The sequence below is a fragment of the Arvicola amphibius genome, chromosome 8 (assembly GCF_903992535.2).
Source record: "Arvicola amphibius chromosome 8, mArvAmp1.2, whole genome shotgun sequence".
Classification (NCBI taxonomy): Eukaryota; Metazoa; Chordata; class Mammalia; order Rodentia; family Cricetidae; genus Arvicola; species Arvicola amphibius.
The window spans coordinates 109,411,530-109,433,991 of record NC_052054.1 but is presented as its reverse complement, the minus strand read 5'-3'; the positions used below and the strand labels follow the sequence as shown (position 1 = coordinate 109,433,991).

General features: G+C 45.3%; 1 protein-coding gene across 8 annotated transcripts in view; it reads left to right on the top strand.

Annotated features, from left to right (window-relative positions):
- Rhbdd1 (rhomboid domain containing 1) overlaps positions 1 to 20,990 on the top strand; it is a 122,585-nt gene extending 101,595 nt beyond the window's left edge. For all 8 annotated transcript variants that reach the window (XM_038339776.1, XM_038339779.1, XM_038339777.1 and 5 more), the window contains one exon: positions 18,568 to 20,990. In XM_038339776.1, coding sequence (XP_038195704.1) covers positions 18,568 to 18,674 — 107 coding nt within the window. In that variant the 3' untranslated portion in view covers positions 18,675 to 20,990. The remainder of the gene's footprint in view (positions 1 to 18,567) is intronic.
- Positions 20,991 to 22,462: the final 1,472 nt, after the last annotated feature.

Here is a 22,462-nt window from a genome sequence, read left to right as displayed (position 1 = left end):
TGACAAGGAGCTTGCTCCAAATTTAGGTAGTGACTGCTGTGGCCAGTTGACAGTCACCAAAGCAAGCACCAGTAAAGGCCTGGCAGAGTGAGAACAGGACGGCTTCTTTCTCCCAAGGCTGTGCCCTACCAGCCGAGCTGACTCTGCTAAGCTAGTCTCTCCCCTAGTTTGCAAAGCCATATGTATTTTGAAGGGAATTTAATCCATGTGTTCCTGAATCATTTTTGGCTAAGTCATTAAGCAGTTATTCTGTAAATGTGATTTCATGTTTGAAGTCTCTTAAATGTATTTTTAGTAGATTTTCATCCTGCGCAAAGCTCATTTTCTCGTGGTTTGTTTTCTTGTTTGGCACGCTGTGCATCATCTCAACACATCTCACGGTGGAGGCACAGGGAAAGCTTGGGCCCAGCAAGTCTGCTGCACTGACATGGCGCTTTGGAGCAACCGGTGTCAGGGAAGGCTTGGGCCCAGCAAGTCCAGTGCGCTGACACAGAGCTCTGAAGCAGCTGGTGTCTGTTTGCAGGACTGTTAACCCTCTTCAACTGCGGGTGCTATATCCCGAGCTACTTTTACCCCAGCCACACCACCTTCCTAGCCCTCTCCCACCCTGCTCCCCACATGGGCATTATGAAGAGCACTCAGGGACAGCAAGAAAAGGGTGAAGAATGAAATCAAATTGCCTCCGAAGGCCTGTTTCTATGCTTTGTCATGTGAGCCTTTCTTTTCAAAATTGAGTTCATTCTTCTCTTTTACCTAGTGCCCTTGCCCGCCGGGAGGATTAAGGAGTCTGATAAAATGTCCACAAAAGAGAGAAATAGAATTGAATTAGGAGCAATCCCCGGCTTCTTACTCTCAGAGCAAATAGAAAGTATGATCTACTTAGCTGAAGCTAATTGAAAAGTGGTTTCTTCTTCTTCTTCTTCTTTTTCTTCTTCTTAACTAAAAGAAGTTTTAAAAGGAAAGTCTTTGGATTCCTATAATATGGGCCAGGCTGTGCCTGTGCATTCAGGTGAGGGCTTGAACACCAAGGACGCTGCTGACTGCACAGGGCAGTAGAGCAGCCATGTTTGGGGTATGACTGAGCTCTGGGTCAACCCTGACTGCCTCTTTCAGAGGCACTCGCCACCTGCAGGGACAAGTTTAAGCAGCTGACACTTCCTTCCCCTTGGGCTCTGCTGGCCTCTGGAGTATTTTTCCATCAAGTATATGGAAAAATGTTTGTCCTTAAACCTTTCCTGAGTGCTATATAGTTGTGGTGTTGTTTTGGGTTGTTTTTACAAGGAAGTTGAGATATTCTTTCGTGGTATTTTGTAAGACAGCCATGGCTGTTGGCAGGTACCTGCCTCCAGCAGATTGAAGTCTCCATGAGAGTTATAGATGTCCTTCCCAATATGTGGAACCTTTGAGGGTCTTTGTGGACTTTAAGAAGCCTACTCCATGTCATTTCTACTATATTAAAACCCGTGAAATCCCATCCTTAGTCCTTAAATACAAATTTAAGGCATAAAAATATAGAACACAAACATATATGTAAACATATGTGTAATTGGGTTGTAAATTGTTGAAACGGTGCTTTTCATAGACATTTAATTAAACACTTTTTACTTTTTTATAGTTTATTTTGGAGTCAACTAATTATTGTAGGGCTTGAGCACTTTAGGCCCTCAACCCTGACCCTGCAGTGGCTAAAGTCACCTCTTGCTCCTTCATTCCTTCCAGTTCCCCTCACCCTACAATAGAACCTAGGCCAGTGCTTCATAACCATTGCTGGATGACCAAGCACTCGAGGAGAGGAAAACAACAGTTAACAAACAGAGAACAGCTGGAACATGGAGTTTAGCACTGATGTATGTCTAGCCTTCTGAACTTTTATTTTATTTTACTTTTATTATTTTTTTTACAGTCATGGGGGAGCTAAAAGGATATTCCACAAACTGTCAATTCAACATGCCATGGGGAGCACCCTGGTCCACGCCTGCAATCCCAGCTCTCGGGAGGCTGAGGCAGGAGAGGATCACAGTTTTCAGGCTGTCTTCTACACAGACCATTTCTGAAAAACTATTGTATTTCTGTGTTTCTCTCATTGTTCTTTCTCAAACTGTTCCTTTTCTCTGACAGCGAAGGCACAGAGGGAACAGACTGCAGGGTTTGGGCAGCTCTTGTTTACATGATGCAAGAGCTACTTCCTAGTCACAGCCAACTCTTTCTCTCTGATTTGCTGCTGTAGCTCATTCTGATGATTTATCTTACATCCGTGGAATAAACGTGACTCTTAGTAACATTTGAATATTTAAATAAGGTTCTTGGCAGAATCAAAGGGGCACTTTTTGCCTGTTTTTCTGTTTGATTTATAATTCTAGGTTTTTCATTGGAATATGACAGATTTTTGAAAATTCCAGAATAGAATCCCTGCAGCCCTTCTTCAGAGCTATAGGATTTGAACATGATAGAAAGCCAGAAGAAAAGCTCATTGCTTATGAAAGAAAGAGACAAAGAGATAAAGTGTGAGGAAGGGAGAAAGCATAGATGCCTAAGCACAAGTGCCAGCGCCGTCCTTCCCACCCCCAGCGCCGTCCTTCCCACCCCCAGCGCCGTCCTTCCCACCCCCAGCGTCGCTTCACCTCTAGGAGCAGGCCTGCATATGGAAAGGACACTGGCGTCTATGCCGAGCCGCCATGGATGGCTAAGCTCAAAGCCTGCAGGGCGACTTCAGAGTCCAAGTCAAGGCAGGAGTTGGAGATGAGGAGAATTTCCCTCCCTGCATGAGAACTCTTTGGGGTTCAGCCATTCCACATATCTTTGTTGAAGACCTGCAGTAGTGACACCCACAGAAGTAGGGTAGACTTGTTCCCTAGGAGCCCAGTGCTCTGTCTGCTCTTGCCAGGTTGAGCTCTCATCACTAGATAGTGTAATCATATGGAACTACTGAAATGCTACATGGCACCTAAACATGTGAGCTCATAAAACATTTCTCAGATGAACTTTTTATAAGCGTATCTAGATCATTTCATTCATGACAGGAATCCCAAAGTGTATTTTTCCCCTGGAGAGATCAGGATTTTCCTAGAATCAATTAGAGACAGCAGTCACTTCAGAGAATCATTGAGATGTTTTCTTGCACTAGAGATGCTGGTAGCCATTGTGGGTGAGTGGCAGGGGAGATAGATGCCTGGCTCCACTAAGAGAACATTGGGAAGGCGACGTTGCTCCACGTTTGCTCTGTATTCTGCCCTCTCCTTTGCTTCGACATTAACTCAGAACTGTCCCTTTTTGAAGGTTGATGCTCATTTGTTAAAGCCCTACCCCCTTCTTTACATGGCTTTTTTATTTTTATTTTATATTTTATATTATTTTTACTGTCTCTTTAAAAACTGTTTTATTTTTAAAACTACTTATTTCTATAACTTCCTATACACGTTTTCTTTCTTTTTTAAGCCTACACACATTGTAAAACACACTGGAACCTGTGTAGAGGTTTTTCAATCTGGACCTGTTTTATTGAATTATCTTTTAGCCTATTTTATTTGTATGAGTGAAAGCTAATTCTGCACAGCCTGCTGTGTGGCTTAGAGATGTCTCTGTGTGCTGCAGCAGGAATTCGCTGTGCTGTGCTCAAGCCTGCACTGCATACCACAGCATCTCTACCTGCCTGATACCACAGCCTGCAAGGGAGTTACAACTAGAAAGCAGTTTTTTGGCTTTGCTTATGTATTCTAGAACCACCACCCCCTTTAAAAAACTTTCTCAGGCCCTATGGAAATTCGAGAGTCCCACGTTGGGTGTCCTTTGTTAACAGAGGCTTTTTGTCTGCCTGATCCTGTGTCCACTGCTGTGACAGCTTGTGATAAATTACCAAGATCTATGATCCTCGACCACGTCATACTCTCCTCTGCCTTTTCCTCTCTGTCCATCTGAGCTGTGTTGAACCCTGATGTGCTTTGTGTAAGAGGAAAGAAAACAACCAGTTGAATTCATGCATTGAGTTACTGTCTCATTTGGAAGGGAGGAGAGGGAACAGAAGTGTGTCTATCAGCACTCCAGGCAAAAGGACAAAGTCAGGCCCATTGCAGGCACCTGGCAGGTAGGCACCTGGGCCCTGGACATGAAGATGGTACCAATCATTAACCATAACTCTGCTCTTACGATCCTATCCCACCTTGGTAGTACTTTATGTATGAAACTTGGGGCTTCATTTTAGTGTACCCCACCTGTCCTCTTGGAGATTTATCCTCTTTTTTTTCTAAGACATCTCAAACAAGGTCATAATGGGAGGTCTGGTGCTTGGTGCAAGACATGGGGGCCTGGAATACTATCAGGCTGTTGTAAGTCCAGCTCCTGACTTTGTGCAGTCACGTGGCTCTGTAGCTTTGTGTTTAGAATGAGCCCACAGGGTCAAGAGCTGTCACTGGGACTTCTAGCACTGGTGCCTGGACTCTGCCTGCAGCTTACTGTGTGTTCATTTTCTTTTGCACTCAGTACCTCTTGCATCCATGGCTGCCCCCACCTCCTCCTCTGTAAACAAGAATGGGAAATGTGTTGCTTCGTTCTTTGGCTTTACCCGCCCCCTCTGTATCCAAAATAGCTGCCTGGAATTCATGAGAAAGTTGTCTTCAGATGTTTATAATCCTGAGGAACCCCCCGTTCTGCTTTTTATAATAAGACGATGCGGATGTTGATGTTTGGGGTTAGAGAGACTAGCCTGGCTCCCAGAGTGTCCGCTACAGTGCCACAGTACTTTATGTCTAATTTGTAGCCTGTCCCAGCAGCAATGGTGACCCTTGAGACACTGCCCTAGCCCTACAGCATAATTAACAGGATCAAACAAAGCACTAGGGTGGGGGTGGGGTTACACACAATAGTTGTGCTCTGGGGCAAAAGCAAGGAAAAGCTCTGATAAACGCAGTGTACCCCAAATTATATAAAGAGCATCCCCCTCTTGGGCCAAGCCAAATCAAGAGCATTCACTGCTAACCGACGAACCCTTTTGAGGTTTAACAGCTCGTGATTTGCACTGGGAATCGCCCTGTTGCTCTGAAGTTTTACATCTTGCCTTTAAAGTTAACAGTTGTACTTTTTTGCTGTGTTCCTCCAGTAATAGCATTGTAAACGCGAGGGCTTTGCATTTTAGCCTAAATTTGAACAATGTGTTTTTAAAGGAGCGCACCACATCAAAGCCAGGCTGTTTGGGCATGTTTTACAAATTCCTTTCTCTATAGTATTTAAAGCTACAAATGACTCATAGAGTTGCATTCCATTCAGATCAGTCATATTGGCAGAGCTCCTTGCTGGGGCCTTACTGCCCTTGCTTTTTGTGCCCTAAGTCTTGAAAGCAGGTGTGGGCATCCAGCCAGACAGATGCCCCTGCCTGCTGTCTTCAGATCCCAGGGAAATCTTGGGAAGTGTTGCGCTTGCAGCAGCAGACCCGAGGCTTCTTGCAGACCATCAGTTTTGCTCTTGTTTCCTTTTCTCTCTTGAGAAAAGGTCTCGGTTTGTAGCCCTTGCTGGGCTAGAACTCAGTACAGAGGCCAGGCTGATCTCACAGAGCTCTGCCTGCTTCCCAAGCACTGGGATTAAAGGTGTACACCACCATGCCCTTCCTTCTTTTCTTTTATTAATTCAGATAGTCTCCATATCAAAGGACTTTCTCTTCTCCGCCCACCTTCCTAGCTTCGCACTTAATATTAAGAACATTCTGCCAAGCCAGTGGTCAGAGTGAGGGGAATTATGGAGAAGGGAGCTTTGTACTCATAGTTTTGAAAGCAACATGGGGGGGATATAAGGGCACTGGGCTGGAACCTGACTCTTATCTACACCAGGGCTGTGAAACCACGCCTTAGAATCACGTACTTTGGTGGTGATGAGGTGAGGGCACGTCAAGGGTGTGACAGACCTTGGTCTGTGTGTCTGCATGAATGGTGGCTGCACTGTAGAGAGAGCAGCTTGGAAAGGAGTTATTGTAAAGAGTTGCACCCTCACGGATCTCCTCCAGGCTGGGTGCACGACTCCTCGAATTCACTTGGTCTTCAGAAGACAGCCGTGCATTCTCTAGATTTCTACAGATAACAAAGTTGAGAATCAGGCCAAGAGCTTTTCTGAAACAAAGGGAAATAAAGGGAAACTCACATTCAAACTCCTCTGTAGCCCTTACACCCAATGAGCTGTGTCCCCCACCACAGCTGAGAAACAACAGAGCAACTTCGGGTGCTTATTTCAGGCTTGGCATGTGACGTTCGGATTCTGCTGGCTGCGGTGACATGAAGAACAAAGCCAGGCAGCCTGAGCAAGCTGCTGCGGAAGCTGGGGCACTGTCTCTCCCACCTCTCAGTTCACTGGAAAATGTGCCCCTCTCTGGAACTCAGCTGCCCTGCTCTGGAATCCTGTAATGTTTATGATCACCTGGATACCACACGGAGACTCTCCTTTCCACGCTCTACCCAATGGTTTATTTTTATTTTTGATGGGATCTCAGGCTAGCCTTGGACTTGTGATTTACCCAAGGCTGAGCTTAACCTCTTGTCTCCGTTGCGTGGGCGCTGGGGTTAAAACACAATCATACCTCACAAACTATCAAATCCTTTTTTCCTCTTGAAACTGTAGAGAGGCCTTCCAGTACTAGCTCTTTATAGGACCAAACCACATGTTTAGATGTTTCCAAAACTTCTCAGAGAGCAATTTGCCCCCCACTTCAGCTGTCCAGGGTGAGTCAGGTTCTAGCTTTACGAAGTTTGTTTCTTAATTCTCACTTCTGTTCATAAAGGAAGCTTTACTATTTTGGCAGTGGTGGACAGGTATTTCAGAGTAACCCACATTCATTGTTGTCAAACCTCAATAATATAGACCGTCACTCCTCAAAATCATTTTTGAGATTAACTCTGGCCGCAATGAGGCAATTAGAGGCAGGCTATTTCAAGAGTTTATAAATCTCCCTGAAAACCCCCCAGGAGGATTTGCTGGTTGAAGGCTTCTTGCTGTAGTCTCAGGGAAAACTTTTTCTGCATATATTAAATACAGATACACATGGGGAATGCATACATGCAGACACAAGTAGCTGCAAGAACATGCATGAATTTATGCTTGCATGCATAGAGAGGCTCACAGATGCACAAGATCAGGATTCTGGCCAGGAGAGGGTTTATCTGACCTAGCAGACCACACAGAGAGTGGGGCCGTGGACGCAGAAGCAGGTCCAATGCCATCACACTCCAGACCGCATGCTTCCTCTAGGACACTTTATCACCGCATAGACTTGGCTCCAGCCACCACAATTCCTCGCTGACTCTGACCCATTTAAGAATAGCAGAGCTCTGAGGCCCAAGGCCCAAGGCTCCTGCTTGTTTGTGTATTTCTCCAGAAGGCCTCTCAGGCTGCTTATCTTACAGCTTATCCACTTGGGGTTGGGGCGTCCTCACCTTCCAAGTTATCCGCCGGGTCTTACCCTCTGAAGGCTTGAACACCACACTTGCAACAGAGCGCCTCCTTTGGCTGATTTTCAGCACCACTACCCCTTTTCTTTTCTTTTTCTGTTGTTGCTTTGGCCTGGCAGAGGATGTAGCCATAGGATGGAAGCTACTTTCTTTCTCGTGGTGGATCTACCCTGGGCTGTTCTCCCTTAGTCCCCCTGGCTCGGCCCTGTGATTGACTACCTCACTGTCATGGCCAGGGTTCCACCTGCAAGAGATGGATGCCCGGGGGAGGGAGGGGAGCTTTTAGCATTAATGATGACTTTGAACCATCACCATGCTTCCCTGGTCCTGTAAGGCTGTCAGGGACAATTTCCCAGGTCAGGAGTTATTTCTATAATTATGCATTGATGTCAATATGTCTGGACATTCGGTTATGCACTGACCAGGCTGGTGGTGTTTGAAAAATGGATAGTGTGAATATTTAAGGCTTTTAAGACAGCACTCCGTGCAATCATATATATATATATGTGTGTGTGTGTGTGTGTGTGTGTGTGTGTGTGTGTGTGTGTGTGTGTATATATATATATATATATATACATACATCTCATCTCTCAGTCTGTTTCTTGTTCCTGGATGTTTGCTAACGTTTTAAGAACTCTAGAGCCCAGGCAAATTTGTGAGCTTTGTAACAGGCTGAGCTGTGTTTCCAAAGCCTATGCTTCTTCCTAGCCTCCGCTGCTTGAGTTTCAAGGGCTAGCATGATTGGGCTCCTGTGTGGTCCCTCGCCTAGGGTAATAGCCGACCCCTTGTGCCTGTGATGGAGAGCAAGCTCTGGTCTCTTCATCCCCTTCCAAGGGCACCAGCCCCATTGCATAGGCTCCGTCTAACACCTGTCAAAAGCTTCACCTGCCGCCACAACCCCAGTGAAGATTAGGTATAGACCTCATCATATGGACTGAGGGGACGAAGGGGAAGACATCCAGTTCATAGCAGGTGTCTTCTGAACTTGCACCAACAGATAGGGCAACAACAGCTACCCGAGATCACAGGGTTAGCCAATGAGGACTCCTGGCAAAAACCACTGTGGGTGGGTGGGTGGGGTACAGGCACTCGCAGTGCTATGCGAGGAAAACCCCACCCACGTCAAACCCCATTCTGCTCTCCTTCCACAGCTATTCCTGCTTTAAGCTGCTGTATCAGACATTGTTACGGTGAGAGCTGAGTGACCAGTCTTTTCCCTCCCTTCCTACTCCCATTCTCTTTTCCTCTTCTTCTTCAGTCGGACATTCCTCTGGATTAGCACAAGGAGTGGGGCCAGAGCAGGTAGGCGGGCCGGGGGAAGGGCAAGTGGAGGTATGTGAGGGTGAATCTTGATTGTGAACGTATTTGAATTAAGTCCAGTCCCAGGCAATCTAGCTGCTGTTATTCTGGAGGATGCTCCTGCATGCAAGTGGTCCCCATATAATAGCAACTGACCCGGGTTGGAGCAGACACGTGAGCCAGTTAGTGTGACCACACTGCTTAGGCTTACATCATGTTGTGTTGTTATTAATCTTCATCTGGTATTATCAAATCGCCACAAACCGTGTGGGTCCATCTCTCTGATGTGGAGCTAGGGTGGTAAGGGAGCTACAGACGGGAGCAGTGGGCAACGCAAGGACTATACACAGGAGCAAAACATCATTCTGACTTTGGAACTGATGAGAAATCCCTATATTTGTGGCCCCTCCCTCAGTTCCTTGTTAGTCTTTCCTCAGAGAGAAGTGTGGTAGGACATCGAAGCAGCTAGATGCTGGCACATAACCTGCAGTCCACATAGACAGTAAACAACTCCCTAATGCTTGGTGCAGCATCCTCCATAGGGCCCATCTGGTTCAAAATGACCCTAATTCTGCTTACAGTGCAGAATGCTTGGCTGATTGGACTGTGTCCTAGTTTTCTAGTCTAGAGTCGCTGGGTTGTAGGCCTCTGCTGCCACCTGCTGGCAAATGCAAGTACTGAGTGGAACCTCCTGGATATTTTCAGCTGGAAGATGGTTAGTGTCCGTGATTCACAGTCCTGCAGGAACTCAGTAAAAACTGAGTGTCTGGGCTCACCGGCAATTTCACCAAACCCAAATCTATTTTTTTTCTTTTAATGTTTTTGTTGCTTTTTTTTTTTGAGATAAAGTTTCACTATAACTTTGGAGCCTGTCCTGGAGCTTGCTTTATATACCAGGCTGGCCTTGAACACACAGAGATCTATCTGCCTGCCTGCCTCCTGGGTGCTAGAATTAAAAGCATGTGCCACCACCGCCCTGCTCCAAATACATTTCTTAACCAGCTCCCTTGTAAGTCACATACAGAGAACAGTGAGGACCACCTCACTGGAACATCAGAGACCAGAGTCCACTGAAGGTTTATAAGCAACTCCACCACCACCTGCTCACCCCAAGAATGAGTAACCAGGTGACATCTTGTTGAGATACCCAGTCTCCCCAGTTTATTTTGGGGACTCTGAAGGCAAAGATCAAAGTTTTATCCTCTTGGAACTCAAAAGAAGTTTTTACACTGGTGCTGGAGATACAGCTCTGTGGTTATGAGTGTTTGCTGCTCTTGGATAGGACCAAAATTCAGTTCCCAGAACCCATGTTGGGCACCTCAAAACCTTATGAAACCCCAGATCCAGCACATCCAACTTCCTCTTTTGGCCTCTATGGGTATCTGCACAGGTGTGCACATACACAGAGACACACACATACACATGCACACATGCATGCACACATGCATGCACACACATATAAATAAATAAAATATATAAAAATACAGCTTAACAAAAAATCTACAGTAAAGAAACTTGGCAAAACAGTCTTTAACCAATTGTTTCGGGTTAGCTGCACCAGTAATCCACCCTGTTGGTGCCATGTGGGACCAAGAGTACACCAGTGGCTTTTCTCTTCTTTGTTGGAACTTCAGTCTAATGAAGAGGCCAACCACCAAGCAAAGCTAGCTGAGGAATTTCTATTGGTTATCTTGCCAGGCAGTCAAGGTCATAGGAAACAAGAGACAAGTGACTAAGAGACACCCACAAACCAAGCATCTACGTGGACTGTAATCTCTTGGATTGGACCGTGGAACAAAAGCTTAGAAAAACTGACAAAAGCCAAATGAAGTCTGGAATTGGGATCTTGGTAATATGTTGATGGTTGTTTCTTAGTATTGACAAATTACCTTAAAATATAATAATAATATAAGGTATTAACATTACCAGGATTGAATTTTCGGTTACCTTTGCCATTATATGAATATATATATATATATATATATATATATATATATATATTCCAATAAAAAGCTTAAAAGTAACTTTTATGTTTGGGGAGTGTGTGGCCAGGGCACTGAATGAGACCAAATGAGTTGGAGGACAGTAGCAAGGAGCACAGGATAGTCGTTCCTTGTCCTGCTACCACGAGTCCAAGTCAAAACCAAGCATGCTCTTCCAAAGAGGGTATCCCGGCTACAGACTGTAGTCAGCGCAAATCTGTGCTCTCAGGGAGGGGGTGCTGCCATTTCCTGAAGATTCCCTGGGAACCAGTCATGGGCATATGAACCTCAGTGTGTGTGTCACAAGTCTGGGCCAGCTCTCACAGGTACAAATGGAGAGTCTGAGGTCCTGATAGAGTTGTAGTGAGCCCACACTTGGTGAACTGTACATGCGGGGTTCCCCTCTGTATGCTGTGAATATGTCTTATTACCATTGGTTAATTTGACCTATGGCAAGGCAGAATATAGTAAGGCAAGAAATCCAAGCAGAAATAGAGGAAGAAAGAGTTAGGCAGTCGCCATGTAGTTACCAAAGGAGAAAGATGCCAGAACCTTACCTAGCGTAGGTAAGCTACAGTCTCTGGGTGATACACAAATTAATAGAAATGGGTTAATTTAAGATATAAGAGCTAGGTAGGAACACGCCTAAGCTGTTGGCCTAGCAGTGTTGTAATTAATAGTTTCTGTGTGATTATTTGGGTCTGGACAGCCGAGAAATGATGGCTTACATTGCTCAACTGTCTTTCAGCTGCTGCCTTCTTGCTCTTCTGTGTTTCTCTAAGAAGTCATAAAGTATTCCATGCTTTCGGAATCCACAGTGAACTACCAGTGCTGTGTTTTGCCGAGCCTCAATCTTCCTCAAAGGGGATATTAACTTCAGGGGGCACATTCAAGAGTCCTAAGTAAAATCTGGCATTTGTTGGGAATCGTAGCTAGGGCAAAGGGAAGGTGGTTTCCAGTGATTTCAAACAGAGCCAGTGTCTGAGTCTCAAGTCAGACAGCAACATCCTCAGATTTAGATTCTGGTGTTAAATGAGGGACTAGCACATCCATGCTTAGAGCACCATGGAGAGAGAAGAGGGCTTGAGATCTGTGTCTGTGTTAAGTCACTCCAAACCCTACCGTCTCAATGCTTCACCTGTGAAATAGATAAGAAAATTCTACCTAGAAAGATAAGTGGGACCAAGACCTCCCAGAACAATGTGGAAGACGCTCATGAATGGAATGTAAGGATGAAGCCATTCAAATTGACCTTTATAAATTCCTTTATGGATGGCGTGGGCAAAAATGGACAAGTGTATCAGAAATCAGTCAAGAAATAAGATGTGGGGGGGGGGGAGGACGCAGGGTAATCTGGAAGGGAGAAGGTGAAGACTCCCAGGCAACCCAGAGGCTTTAAAGGAAAGACATGGCTGGAACGACCTAAGGATGAATAAATTGGAATATTTGAAACTTTGTAAAACAAGCAAGGAAGCCACATGCTCTTGTAGAAGGAACGAGTGAGGTATTCTGTGTTCCGGAGCTCTTCTGTATTTCTACCTATGTGTCTGGTTCCCCATGTTCCATTCATAAAAGCTGATTGAGTGTAATATGCTCCCAAAAGAAGGATGGTGATACTTAGGTGGGCATGTAGCAGAATCAGAACTTATAACTCTTTCTGAGAAGCATGTACCCGACTTCCTGCCCCTGATAGGTTCATTTACTCTTTGGTTTCCTGGCCTCTTGATCCCAGTCACCCCTGTCCAATAAATGGCCTCAGTATCAACCAACTGTAGGGAAGAGGTCAGCGGGGCTCCGTCGCGTTCCATCGCAAAGCTTTCCGTGCTGAGATCTCAGGTGCCAGTTGAGATTGGGGCTTGGCTGGCATGACTGATTGGCAAGACAGAAATGTCAGTGTTTTTCTCTCAAGTCATGGCTGTCTGTTACCCTTCTTTCAAGCCATTTCCACATTATGAAAGTCACGTGAGCCGGGCGATGGTGGCTCATGCCTTTAATCCCAGCACTCGGGAGGCAGAGGCAGGCGGATCTCTGTGAGTTCGAGACCAGCCTGGTCTACAAGAGCTAGTTCCAGGACAGGCTCTAAAGCCACAGAGAAACCCTGTCTCGAAAAACCAAAAAAAAAAAAAAAAAAAAAAAAAAAAAAAAAAAGTCACGTGATTGTAGGTGAAGTCCAAGATATTTAGAGAGAAGATCATAACATAACTAATGATCCTGAAAGTAAAGTTGCTCCTAAGTGCCTACCCCCATTCAAAGATCATCTTTTGAAATTAGTAGACCTGGGGTTTCTTCCAGACGTTTCTGATCTTTTTAAGTAAATGATTTAGCGGCTGTCTTTTCAGGAGCCTTTGCAAATCTAATAAAGTAACATTCTTGAAAGAGCATAGGGGGCCCACGCCGCTGCCCTTATTCCTTGACAGACATACCACGGCATGATAGTGATTTGTTTGAAGGTTTTCTTTCTATTTCTTCTTCAGCTCTCTAGTTTAAGGGAAGGATATGATCGTGCCCTGTGATGTCACCATCGTATTATTTGAATGGCATGAGTCCTTATTGGCTCCTCTGCAGATCTCTGAACGCCAGCAAATTAAACAGCCCTGTGTCTGCTCATGGTGAAGAGCAGGGAAAGTGGCCATCAACACGTAGCCATAAAATGTAGAGATTACTGCAATATACAGAAGAGTAGAAAACTGAAAATTTTCCATCAAGAACCACAAATCAATAAATCGTATGATCTCAGTACTGGAGCCGTCATGGAGCTAAGGCATCTTAAATAGGAAATGTTCCCCAGGCCCTCTGAAGCATGTTCGCAGTTTCATTGAGTGAGATTGGGGTCTGACCTCCATTTGCAGGGACATGGGGGTGAGTCTCATAAATACTAATATTCATTGCCAGGTTCTTCAGAGCAGGGTCATCTCACCCACCCAGGTCTGTAAATATTCCATGTGTGAATATTTAACTAAACAGGAAAAGTCCATTCTGGACCCTTGGGCTTTCCCAGCAAGCCCAAAGGCTCCTCTGTGTTACAAAGATGTGCTGCCCCGTGAAGTTTGTTAATGACCTTTCGCTGTTCATTTCATAGCAAACTTTTAGTAGCTAACAACTTCACTCGTGTGCAAATCACTGCTGAAAGTATCTGCAAACGTAACCCGGCTCGTTCTTTAAGGAGATCCTGTCGTTGGGATTTTATTTTCAGTGTGTATTATGGAGTTAGTTCAAACACAGACATTAAATAGGCCGCCTTGTGGTGTGAGAGATGTAACAGATTTCCCTACATACTGCTAAGTGATAGATATGCCCTGTCCCCTGCAGTCCTCTTAACAGTCTCATGGGGAGGTGCGGGGGCGGGGGGATGGGGGCTCTCACCATTCCAGTTCATGAATTAGGAGACCAAGACCAACATGAGGGAAGCCACTCACTCAAAGATGCCTATCTATGTACCACCAGTTCTCAGCCTTCCTAATGCTGCCACCTCTTAATACAGTCCCTCATGCTGCGGTGACCCCCAACCATAAAATTGTTTCATTGCTTTCATAATTGTGATTGTGTTACTGTTATGAATCGTAATGTAAATATATGATATGCAAGATATCTGATATTGGACCCCTATGAAAGTCATTTGACTCCAAATGGGTCACAACCCACAGGTTGAGAGCTGTAGCTATAAAGGAAGGAGTAGGGATCTTATAAGGTCCTTGCCCTCTAGAGCACTGGAAGGCAAACAGCCCCCTTGTTCAGCAACCCCTGCCCTGTAGAAACCGCCTGCAGCCTGTTTAATGAAGCATCTTATCTGGGGCGTGTTCACGAGTCCAAGACAGACTGAAGAAGCCATCTCCTGATTCTCTACCAACGTGTTCCCATTATGAAACTGGCAACATCTTCCACCCATCTGAAGCTGGCCCAGGCCCTGTGCTATATCCCTAACCACCGTGCACAAATGTCAGAACCATGAGAATAAGGCTCTTGAGACATGCCCACAGGACCCTGGACCCTTTGGGTTCCAGAAGAGAGAATAGCAATAGTGGATGGAAGTCGCAAAAATGTGTTTAAAGATTAGGGCAAAGAAAGGAGCTGGATGGCAGAGTAGACAGGAGCCTTGTCCTAGCCTCGCGCTGACCCAAAGTGCACCCACAGCAAGCAGTAGGTGACTGACGGCTGACTTAAAGTTTCTCTCAGAAGATCAGAGAATTATTTACACTTAAAAACTAAGTAGGGCTAGGCGGAGGTGGCACATGCCTTTAATCTCAGCACTCGGGAGGTAGAGACAAACAGATCTCTGTGAGTTCAAGTCCAGACTGAGTTCCAGAACAGGCTCCAAAGCTACACAGAGAAACTCTGTGTCAGAGAAAAAAAAAATTGAGTGGCATCGTGTTTGGGTCCTGGATTAAGCCATTCAAATAGCAGGGTAGCTTTGTTGTTACCAGAAACTGATTTTGAAAAATTTTTAAAAAATACCCAGACTGTGAAACCTGAGTTAATGCTACCATGCTAATGGAGATGATGGTGCTGTGACGCTCTTATAGAACTGGACCGCTCTGCTTTGTGTTAGAATTTAAGGAAATGGGAGGTGAGATTTTAGACCCGGGCCTTTGATATTAGCTGAGCCTCATAGGGGCTGCCTTTGTTACACTGTTCTTTCCTGGTGTTCTTTGTTCAAGTCTCAGGGAGTCCCACATAGCCACGAAGAGAAGCACTGGGTGTGGGTGGAACGGTCAGATGTGGCGAGGAGGTATGGTGTCTAACTTGTTCCTGCTTCAGAAGTGATGGCAGTTGGGAAGGTTATAAGAGGCCAGAGAACCTTGGCTCAAGTACTGCTGCTTTCTCTACTGGCCAGGTGACCTGAGATGTCTTGCTGACACTCACTGTCCTTTACTTAGCCCATCTGCGGAACTAGTTTGGGAATAGAAGCTAAGTGAAATTGGAGCCCTTGAGAGAGCTCTATAAATGGGGTGACTTTCATGTCTCTGAGTGCGTAGGGATGTGAGTCCTCTCCTCTCCTCTCCTCTCCTCTCCTCTCCTCTCCTCTCCTCTCCTCTCCTCTCCTCTCCTCGACGAGTGTGACATTTCATTGGCTAAGCCTCAGTTCTCCTTGGATGCTCTGCAAATGGGGAGAGAGAGAGAGAGAGAGAGAGAGAGAGAGAGAGAGAGAGAGAGAGAGAGAGAGAGAGCGCTCACATGCACATGGACTACTCACGCTGAGCACTGAACCTAAGGAACTCTCACCGTCTGTCCCCTAACTCTTTGCCCCTCCTTCCATCATGAAACAATTAGTCCTCCCAAAGGCAACTGTGAATCATCTGTCATGGAAACACAGCAGAGGACTCTGGCTTTCTTTGAGAGTCTGAGGACACTGTCCACTCCCATTGGTTTGTGTCCTGTGGCAACCTTGCCACGTTGAACTGCTCCTGATTCTAATCAGAGTCCTTGCCCATCTGCAGCAGGCCGTCAAGTGTTGGCATGCGTTCATAAGTACAGTTAGAATTCTCTTGTTAAAAGCAGCCACAAACAGCAAAGTCAGATTTGGATCTGATTACATGAAACAATTTTAAGCAATAAACTTGTGTTGATTTGATTCATGTAGTTGGCATTTCAGAAATTCACTGTTTTGAACAAAGACAAATTCCTTTATAAAAACAGCAAAAACTGTATCCTGTAAGACTTTGAATCTTGAAAATTCATAAAATGTTTATGGTGAAAGATTTTTAGTGTTTTTATTCACTGTCGTCTTTAATCTAGGTTAAAACGGAGGCATGCTTTTTGCTGTACTAAAAGGCCATAAAGTAAAGGTTCATCATTAGTGATGAACATGGGCACAAGACTTTCTCTGTTCACTTTGATTGTTCCAGTCAAGAAGGGATACGCGGGCCTAAGAGGTCATCACCCCAGGATCTCAACAAAAGAAGACTAGTTAGAAGTAAGCATCAGGGTCCCTGTAACAATACATAAAGTCACACAAGAGTTTCTTGACTAGTTTCTGTGGACTTCTCTTAGACAGCTGAAATTCCAGTTGGTTTCAGAAATCATTTCTCCCTGGCCTCTCTGCCAGCTCACTATAGTTGTGGCATTAATCCACCTTGTCAATGCAAACAACAATGAAATTCGTAGAGATCGAGCAAGAAAGATCACATGCCCACTTGCTTTCCTTCAGAGGATGCAATTGTCCTTCTCATCCTCTTGTGTGGCCAGTGAGTTCAAAGCCTGCTCCCCCAGTCAGTCACAGCAGTCCTGGGTGATCTGTGGTGGGTGGTGTCTGGTCCTCACAGATGCCTCTGGAAGTGATAAGTGCAGTTAATACCATATTTATTTGACAACAGCTATGTGTTTGGGACTGATCCAGGTCGTGAGGGGTGAGAAGTGTCATAGCTGTCCCCTACCACCTCTGAGCTTCTGTCCCTGGTAGGAGGGAGCAGAGGTATACACAGATAGCATCTCTCTTGGGCAGAACATGGCAGCTATTGGATGAGGACAATTAGCAGAGAAAGTCTGAACCCTAAAGAGTTTGTACTAGGGGAAGACTTCAGGGCTGGTCAGGTGTTGACAAAGGGAATAAGACTTTTCATTGCTGTGGGTGATGAGAGAAGATTCATTGCTAGTTAGTAGGCCCCTTGCAGATCTAGGATTGAAAAGATATGACATTTTGGTGCCACCTTCTTACCTGTATCCAGAAGAGAGTATGAAGTTTCTTCCTGAGGTTTAAAGATCAAACTATTGATATGGGATGTCCTTCTGCATGCTGCGAATTTGTGTTGCTTTCATTGGTTGATGAATAAAGCTGCTTTGGCCAATGACAGAGCAGAATATAGCTAGGTGGGAAAGCCAAACTGAATACAGGGAGAAAGAAGGCGAGGTCGAGAGATGGCAGCAGCTACTGGAGGAATAAGATGCCAGAGCGTTACCGGTAATTCACGGGGCGTGTGGTGATACACAGGTTGTTAGAAATGGGTTAATTTATATGTAGAGATAGCCAGTAAGAAACCTGAGCCATTGGTCAAACAGTTTGTAATTAATATTAAGCTTCTGAGTGGTCATTCGGGAACTGGCAGGAGGGAGAGAAATCTCCAGTTACAGACTATATATTTCTCCTTCAAAGAATGCCTCCATGTGCTAACTGAAGTGTCTTATACTGTCACAGCCTATATTTGGAGTATGTCTACAGACTGAGGAACCTCCCTCTCAGTCATGCGACCTTTACATATTATGCTCGTGTTTTTGCCACACTGTGTGTGTTGGGTGGAGGTGGGGCAGGTTGACTGAGAAGGGCATTAAAAAATCAAGGCAGAACACGAGTCCCTTGAGACATGACATCACCGCCACTGGGTCAGTCAGCTCTGCTCCTGCTCTCCCTTGTGTATGCTGCCCTTCTGCTGGAAGATGGGACTCGTGTGTCTCATTCAAGTGTACTTCTCATACCCAGGCTGGGAAGATGGGCATGTTAGAGGAAGGAAGGAGAGTCCCCAGGGCTAAGCAGGAGAAGTCAACCAGCATAATCAGCAGTGGGCTAGGGAGGAGTTAGTGGAGTTGGGCATAAAAAAAATGAAAGCAGCCCTTGAGACATATGGAAGGTTAAATGATGAAAATTATGCAACATGGTAGAAGAAAAAGTCAAAGTGGGCCGAGTGTCACGAAGCTGAGTATGAATCAAGCCCATGGGCTGAACCATACTAAAAATTATTTGCTCTCTGTTGAAATTAGTATTGACAGCTGAAGTTAAAATATGTTTGCTATGTGCCTTTTTAGTGTTGAAGTAAGGATGACACCAAACAGCTGGTTTTCTCCTCTTGGAATCCTAGGGTACTCATTGCCTTGTAAATGTCAGCACGATGGGTAGGTAGTGTGTGATTTCCCTTTCCGCTTTCTCGCTGCAGGAAATACCAGAAATGGCCCAACACCCTATGGGTTCCGACTCATGCCAGAGGAAGAAATGAGGAGACAGCGCCTCCACAGGTTTAACGGCCAGCGACGTGGCCAGTGACGTGGCACCACGCCCGGGAAGACGTGGTCCAGCTGTGTGATTGTAGCCCGTGCAGTCTACTCCCCAAGCTCCTAATTGGTTGTAAACAAAAGCAGAGCGCACTGTGATTGTTGCAGATCACTCATGTCTGCCACGAGCTGTCACTCCACGGCCCCCATACGTCCAGATTCCCCAGCCAGGCTGACATCTGGAAACCAGGCTTGCCCCCGGGAAGTGCACAGCTTTCCCTGAGTGACCTATCTAGCCCTGTGATCTCTCCTAAACCAAAGGTCACCTCTTCAGCTGGGACCAATTTACACATACTCCCCACCTTCCCACCTAACTCGGTTGCACATTTACACTGGAGTTGAAGACTGTGTTTTTCATAGAAAGTATTTGTCACCAGGTGAGAGGATCAGCTCTCACTCTGCCTGGGTGTCCTGCTTGGCAGGAGGTGCAGTGCCACTACCACTGGTCCTCCTGGCATATTTCCATGATGATGCCGGGAGAGGATGCGGCTGCCTTTCTAGGATAGTCCATCCGCTTTCATGCAGGCCACTCGGGGTGCTGTGTCTGCCTGCTGCTCACAAGCCCTGCTTTGCTCTATGTGTAGAATATCTGATCTAAGGTGGAGAAAACAGCACTCACTCATCAGATAGCAAGTGGCACCAGCAATTGGGGTTCACGGCCACCCGTCCAGGAGCAGGAGACTTGTGTACCTACTCCACTGAGCAGCGGCACTCACCACACACACGGAGCAAAGTGGAGACATACAGTGGATTTCTCACTGGGTATCCCATTTGCTGGAAGTATTTCTTTCTTCAACAAAGTGCCTTTTCATTGGTCACTGTTGTGGCTGGTGTCTGTCATAAACAGGCATCCAAAAAAAAAAAAAAATCCCCAGAGAACTTCAGTGTTTAGAAAACAGATTGTTTGTGTGCTTGTGTTCTGAGAATAAAAGGACAAAGTCAGAATTATCGCTACTTCCTGACTGTCGTGGAGCCTTTAGTTCAAAGGGAGTTAGGAGTAACAAATGATGCTCCTATTTTAACTCACATTCTTGTATAGTTTCTGTAGGCAGGCTTTCTTACGCACAGTGCAAGCATCTACAAAAACATACTAACTGTTAATGCAGATTAGCTTTGGAGAGGGAGTGACTTTGTTTACAGTTTTGTATTCTGTTTTTAAAAGTGTGTGTGTGTATGTTGCTTTCAGAAAATTAATTCATAAAATAAATCAAGAAACTTGTTACTAGTAAAACCGACTTTAAACTAAGTACTATATTTCCATTAAGAAAATTCACAGGCCAGGCATAGTGGCACACACCTTTAATCTCAGCACTCAGGAGTCAGGGGCAGGAGGATCTCTGAGTTCAAAGCCAGCTTGGTCGACATATAAAGTTCTATGCCAGCCAGAATACACACAAGCACACATACACGTGCACGCACACATGTATGCACACACAGCAGAAACCCTGTCTCAGAGAAAGAGGGAGGAATTGAGGGGAGCAGGAGGGAAGGAGGAGCAGATGATGAAGGAAAGAAGGAAGGAAATTCACAGTATGTAAATAAAACTCCAAATGCTCAGCTCTAAGATTAGCTGGTGCCCAGGGTTGGCATTTTGAGGCTATTGACGTCTCAGTTTTCTGTTGTGTGCATTTGACACATCTGGTGCATGCCCACTGTGCAACTCCATGTCTGCTTGCTCATATGAACCCACCTGGATACACTTGACACTTGCATACAAATGGGCTAAGCAAATCCCTGAAGTCTGAAAGCATTTAGACAGGCCATCCAGTCAGTGGGGGCCCTGAGTACCTTGGTTTAATTTGTAATTGGTGTAAAGCCACAGTTAGTTGATGTTATGAATTATGCCCATGAGCATATTTAAATTGGAATGGTCAGGGCTGGAGAGATGGCTCAGCTGTTAAGAGCACTGACTGCTCTTCCAGAGAGGACCTGGGTTCAATTCCCAGCAACCATATGGTATCTCATAACTGCCTGTAACTCCAGTACCTTCCCATACCTTCCCTGTCCCTCTCACCCCACACTCGAAGGCTAACTAAATGTTATTTTCCCACCACAATTCATTTTCAATTATATTAGAACTCTGCTAGCTTGTATGTGGAAATATTATTTTTTATGTGCCTTGAATCTAATAATAATACCTTCTTGCTTTGGACATTGGAATCCTAATTTTGGATGGTATAGTTATGCGGTTTTTTTCTTTATTTATGAAGTGGAATGTCACCAAATGTTTATAACAGATGTGAGAAAGGTCATTTTAATTCTAAGTGAAAATCAAGTATTTTTCAGAATAAAGATATTTTGGAAATTATGTAGTTATGTTATTCAAGTAATGGGCTTACCTATGCCTATTGTTTTCTGTGTCTGGGATTTATTTTCTTTGTTGTTACATTTTTGTTTGGTTTTGCCCCATTTGCAATAAGGAATGCCCAAAGTTATGTCCCAAACTGGAAGTGGACTAAGAAAGAGTAGAGACGCTGATTACCCCTCCTAACAGGGAGGTATTTAGCACTGAAAGCAGATTTTTTAAAAAATATTTATTTATTTATTATGTATACAATATTCTGTCTGTGTGTCTGCTTGCAGGCCAGAAGAGGGCATCAGATCTCATTACAGATGGTTGTGAGCCACCATGTGGTTGCTGGGAATTGAACTCAGGACCTTTGGAAGAGCAGGCAATGCTCTTAACCACTGAGCCATCTCTCCAGCCCCCGAAAGCCAATTTTTAAATTTGGTTTCCTTATCAATAATCTTCTGATTGATTGTCTTTTATGTTCCCAGGGTACCCAGTTCCCAAAGCTTGGTGTGGGCAGTCAGCCTAGCAGACTTCTTCCTTCAGAATCCTTTCCTGGTTCTCAAGAGGAAGGACTAGTTAAGCTTGCTTCCTCTTGAGGACTTGAGGAGTTTTGCCTATGATTTGCAATGTTGCCTGTAAGAATGCCTGCTGGCGAGGCTGGAGCTAAGTTGTAAAATAACTGGACTTAGTGGCATTGGCCAGGGGAGCTGGCAACGGGAATGACCAGAGGTGACCCTGCCACAGAGAATGGACCTCTCTGTTGGAAGCCCATGTTCAGGAAAGAAATGTATTCTGTTACTCCTAAGTGTATCATTTCTTCTATCCATTCCCTTGAGTCACTGCAGCAATTTTTTAACCTAATTCGCACTCCCCCCCACCCACATTTTTTTCTCCTCCAGTGTTTTAGAATTGCAAGCTCTCAGCTCTGAAGGACCTTGAAGCCTCTCGATTCATTGCTTTGCTCAGTACTTAAAATACATCTTCACTGAGCTCGACATACCGATGCCAGTTGGGCTTCCAAAACCCATTTTAGCCGTACCACTCATTGTCTCAAATATCTTTTATTGTTTGTCTGTGGACACATGGTAAAGGTCAGAGCCATTAACCTCAACAGCCGGGCTCCCAGCAGCTTTGGACCTCGGCCCATGTGTTCCTAACAGCTTGCTCACTGGTCTTCCCATCCAGGCTGCGAATACTTCTCATACTGGGATCTCTTCAGCACTGGATAAGGACTGGCATCTCCTCTCCCGCAGCCCGTTCTGTCCTCCACATCCTGTCACCAAGTTGAGGCCTTTCCTAGAGACCACAGCTCAGCTCGCAGACCTGCTGTTTTTGTTTAGTCTGCTTCTCTTGATAGGCACACGTTACTTGGCAATGCTGATTGTGCCATGAGAGTACATCTTCCTTCCCAGGGTGGGACCTGGGAGAATATAGTCACGTTTCTCTTCTCCCTCCTCGCTGTGCCTTCAGCAGTATTTTGAAATGTC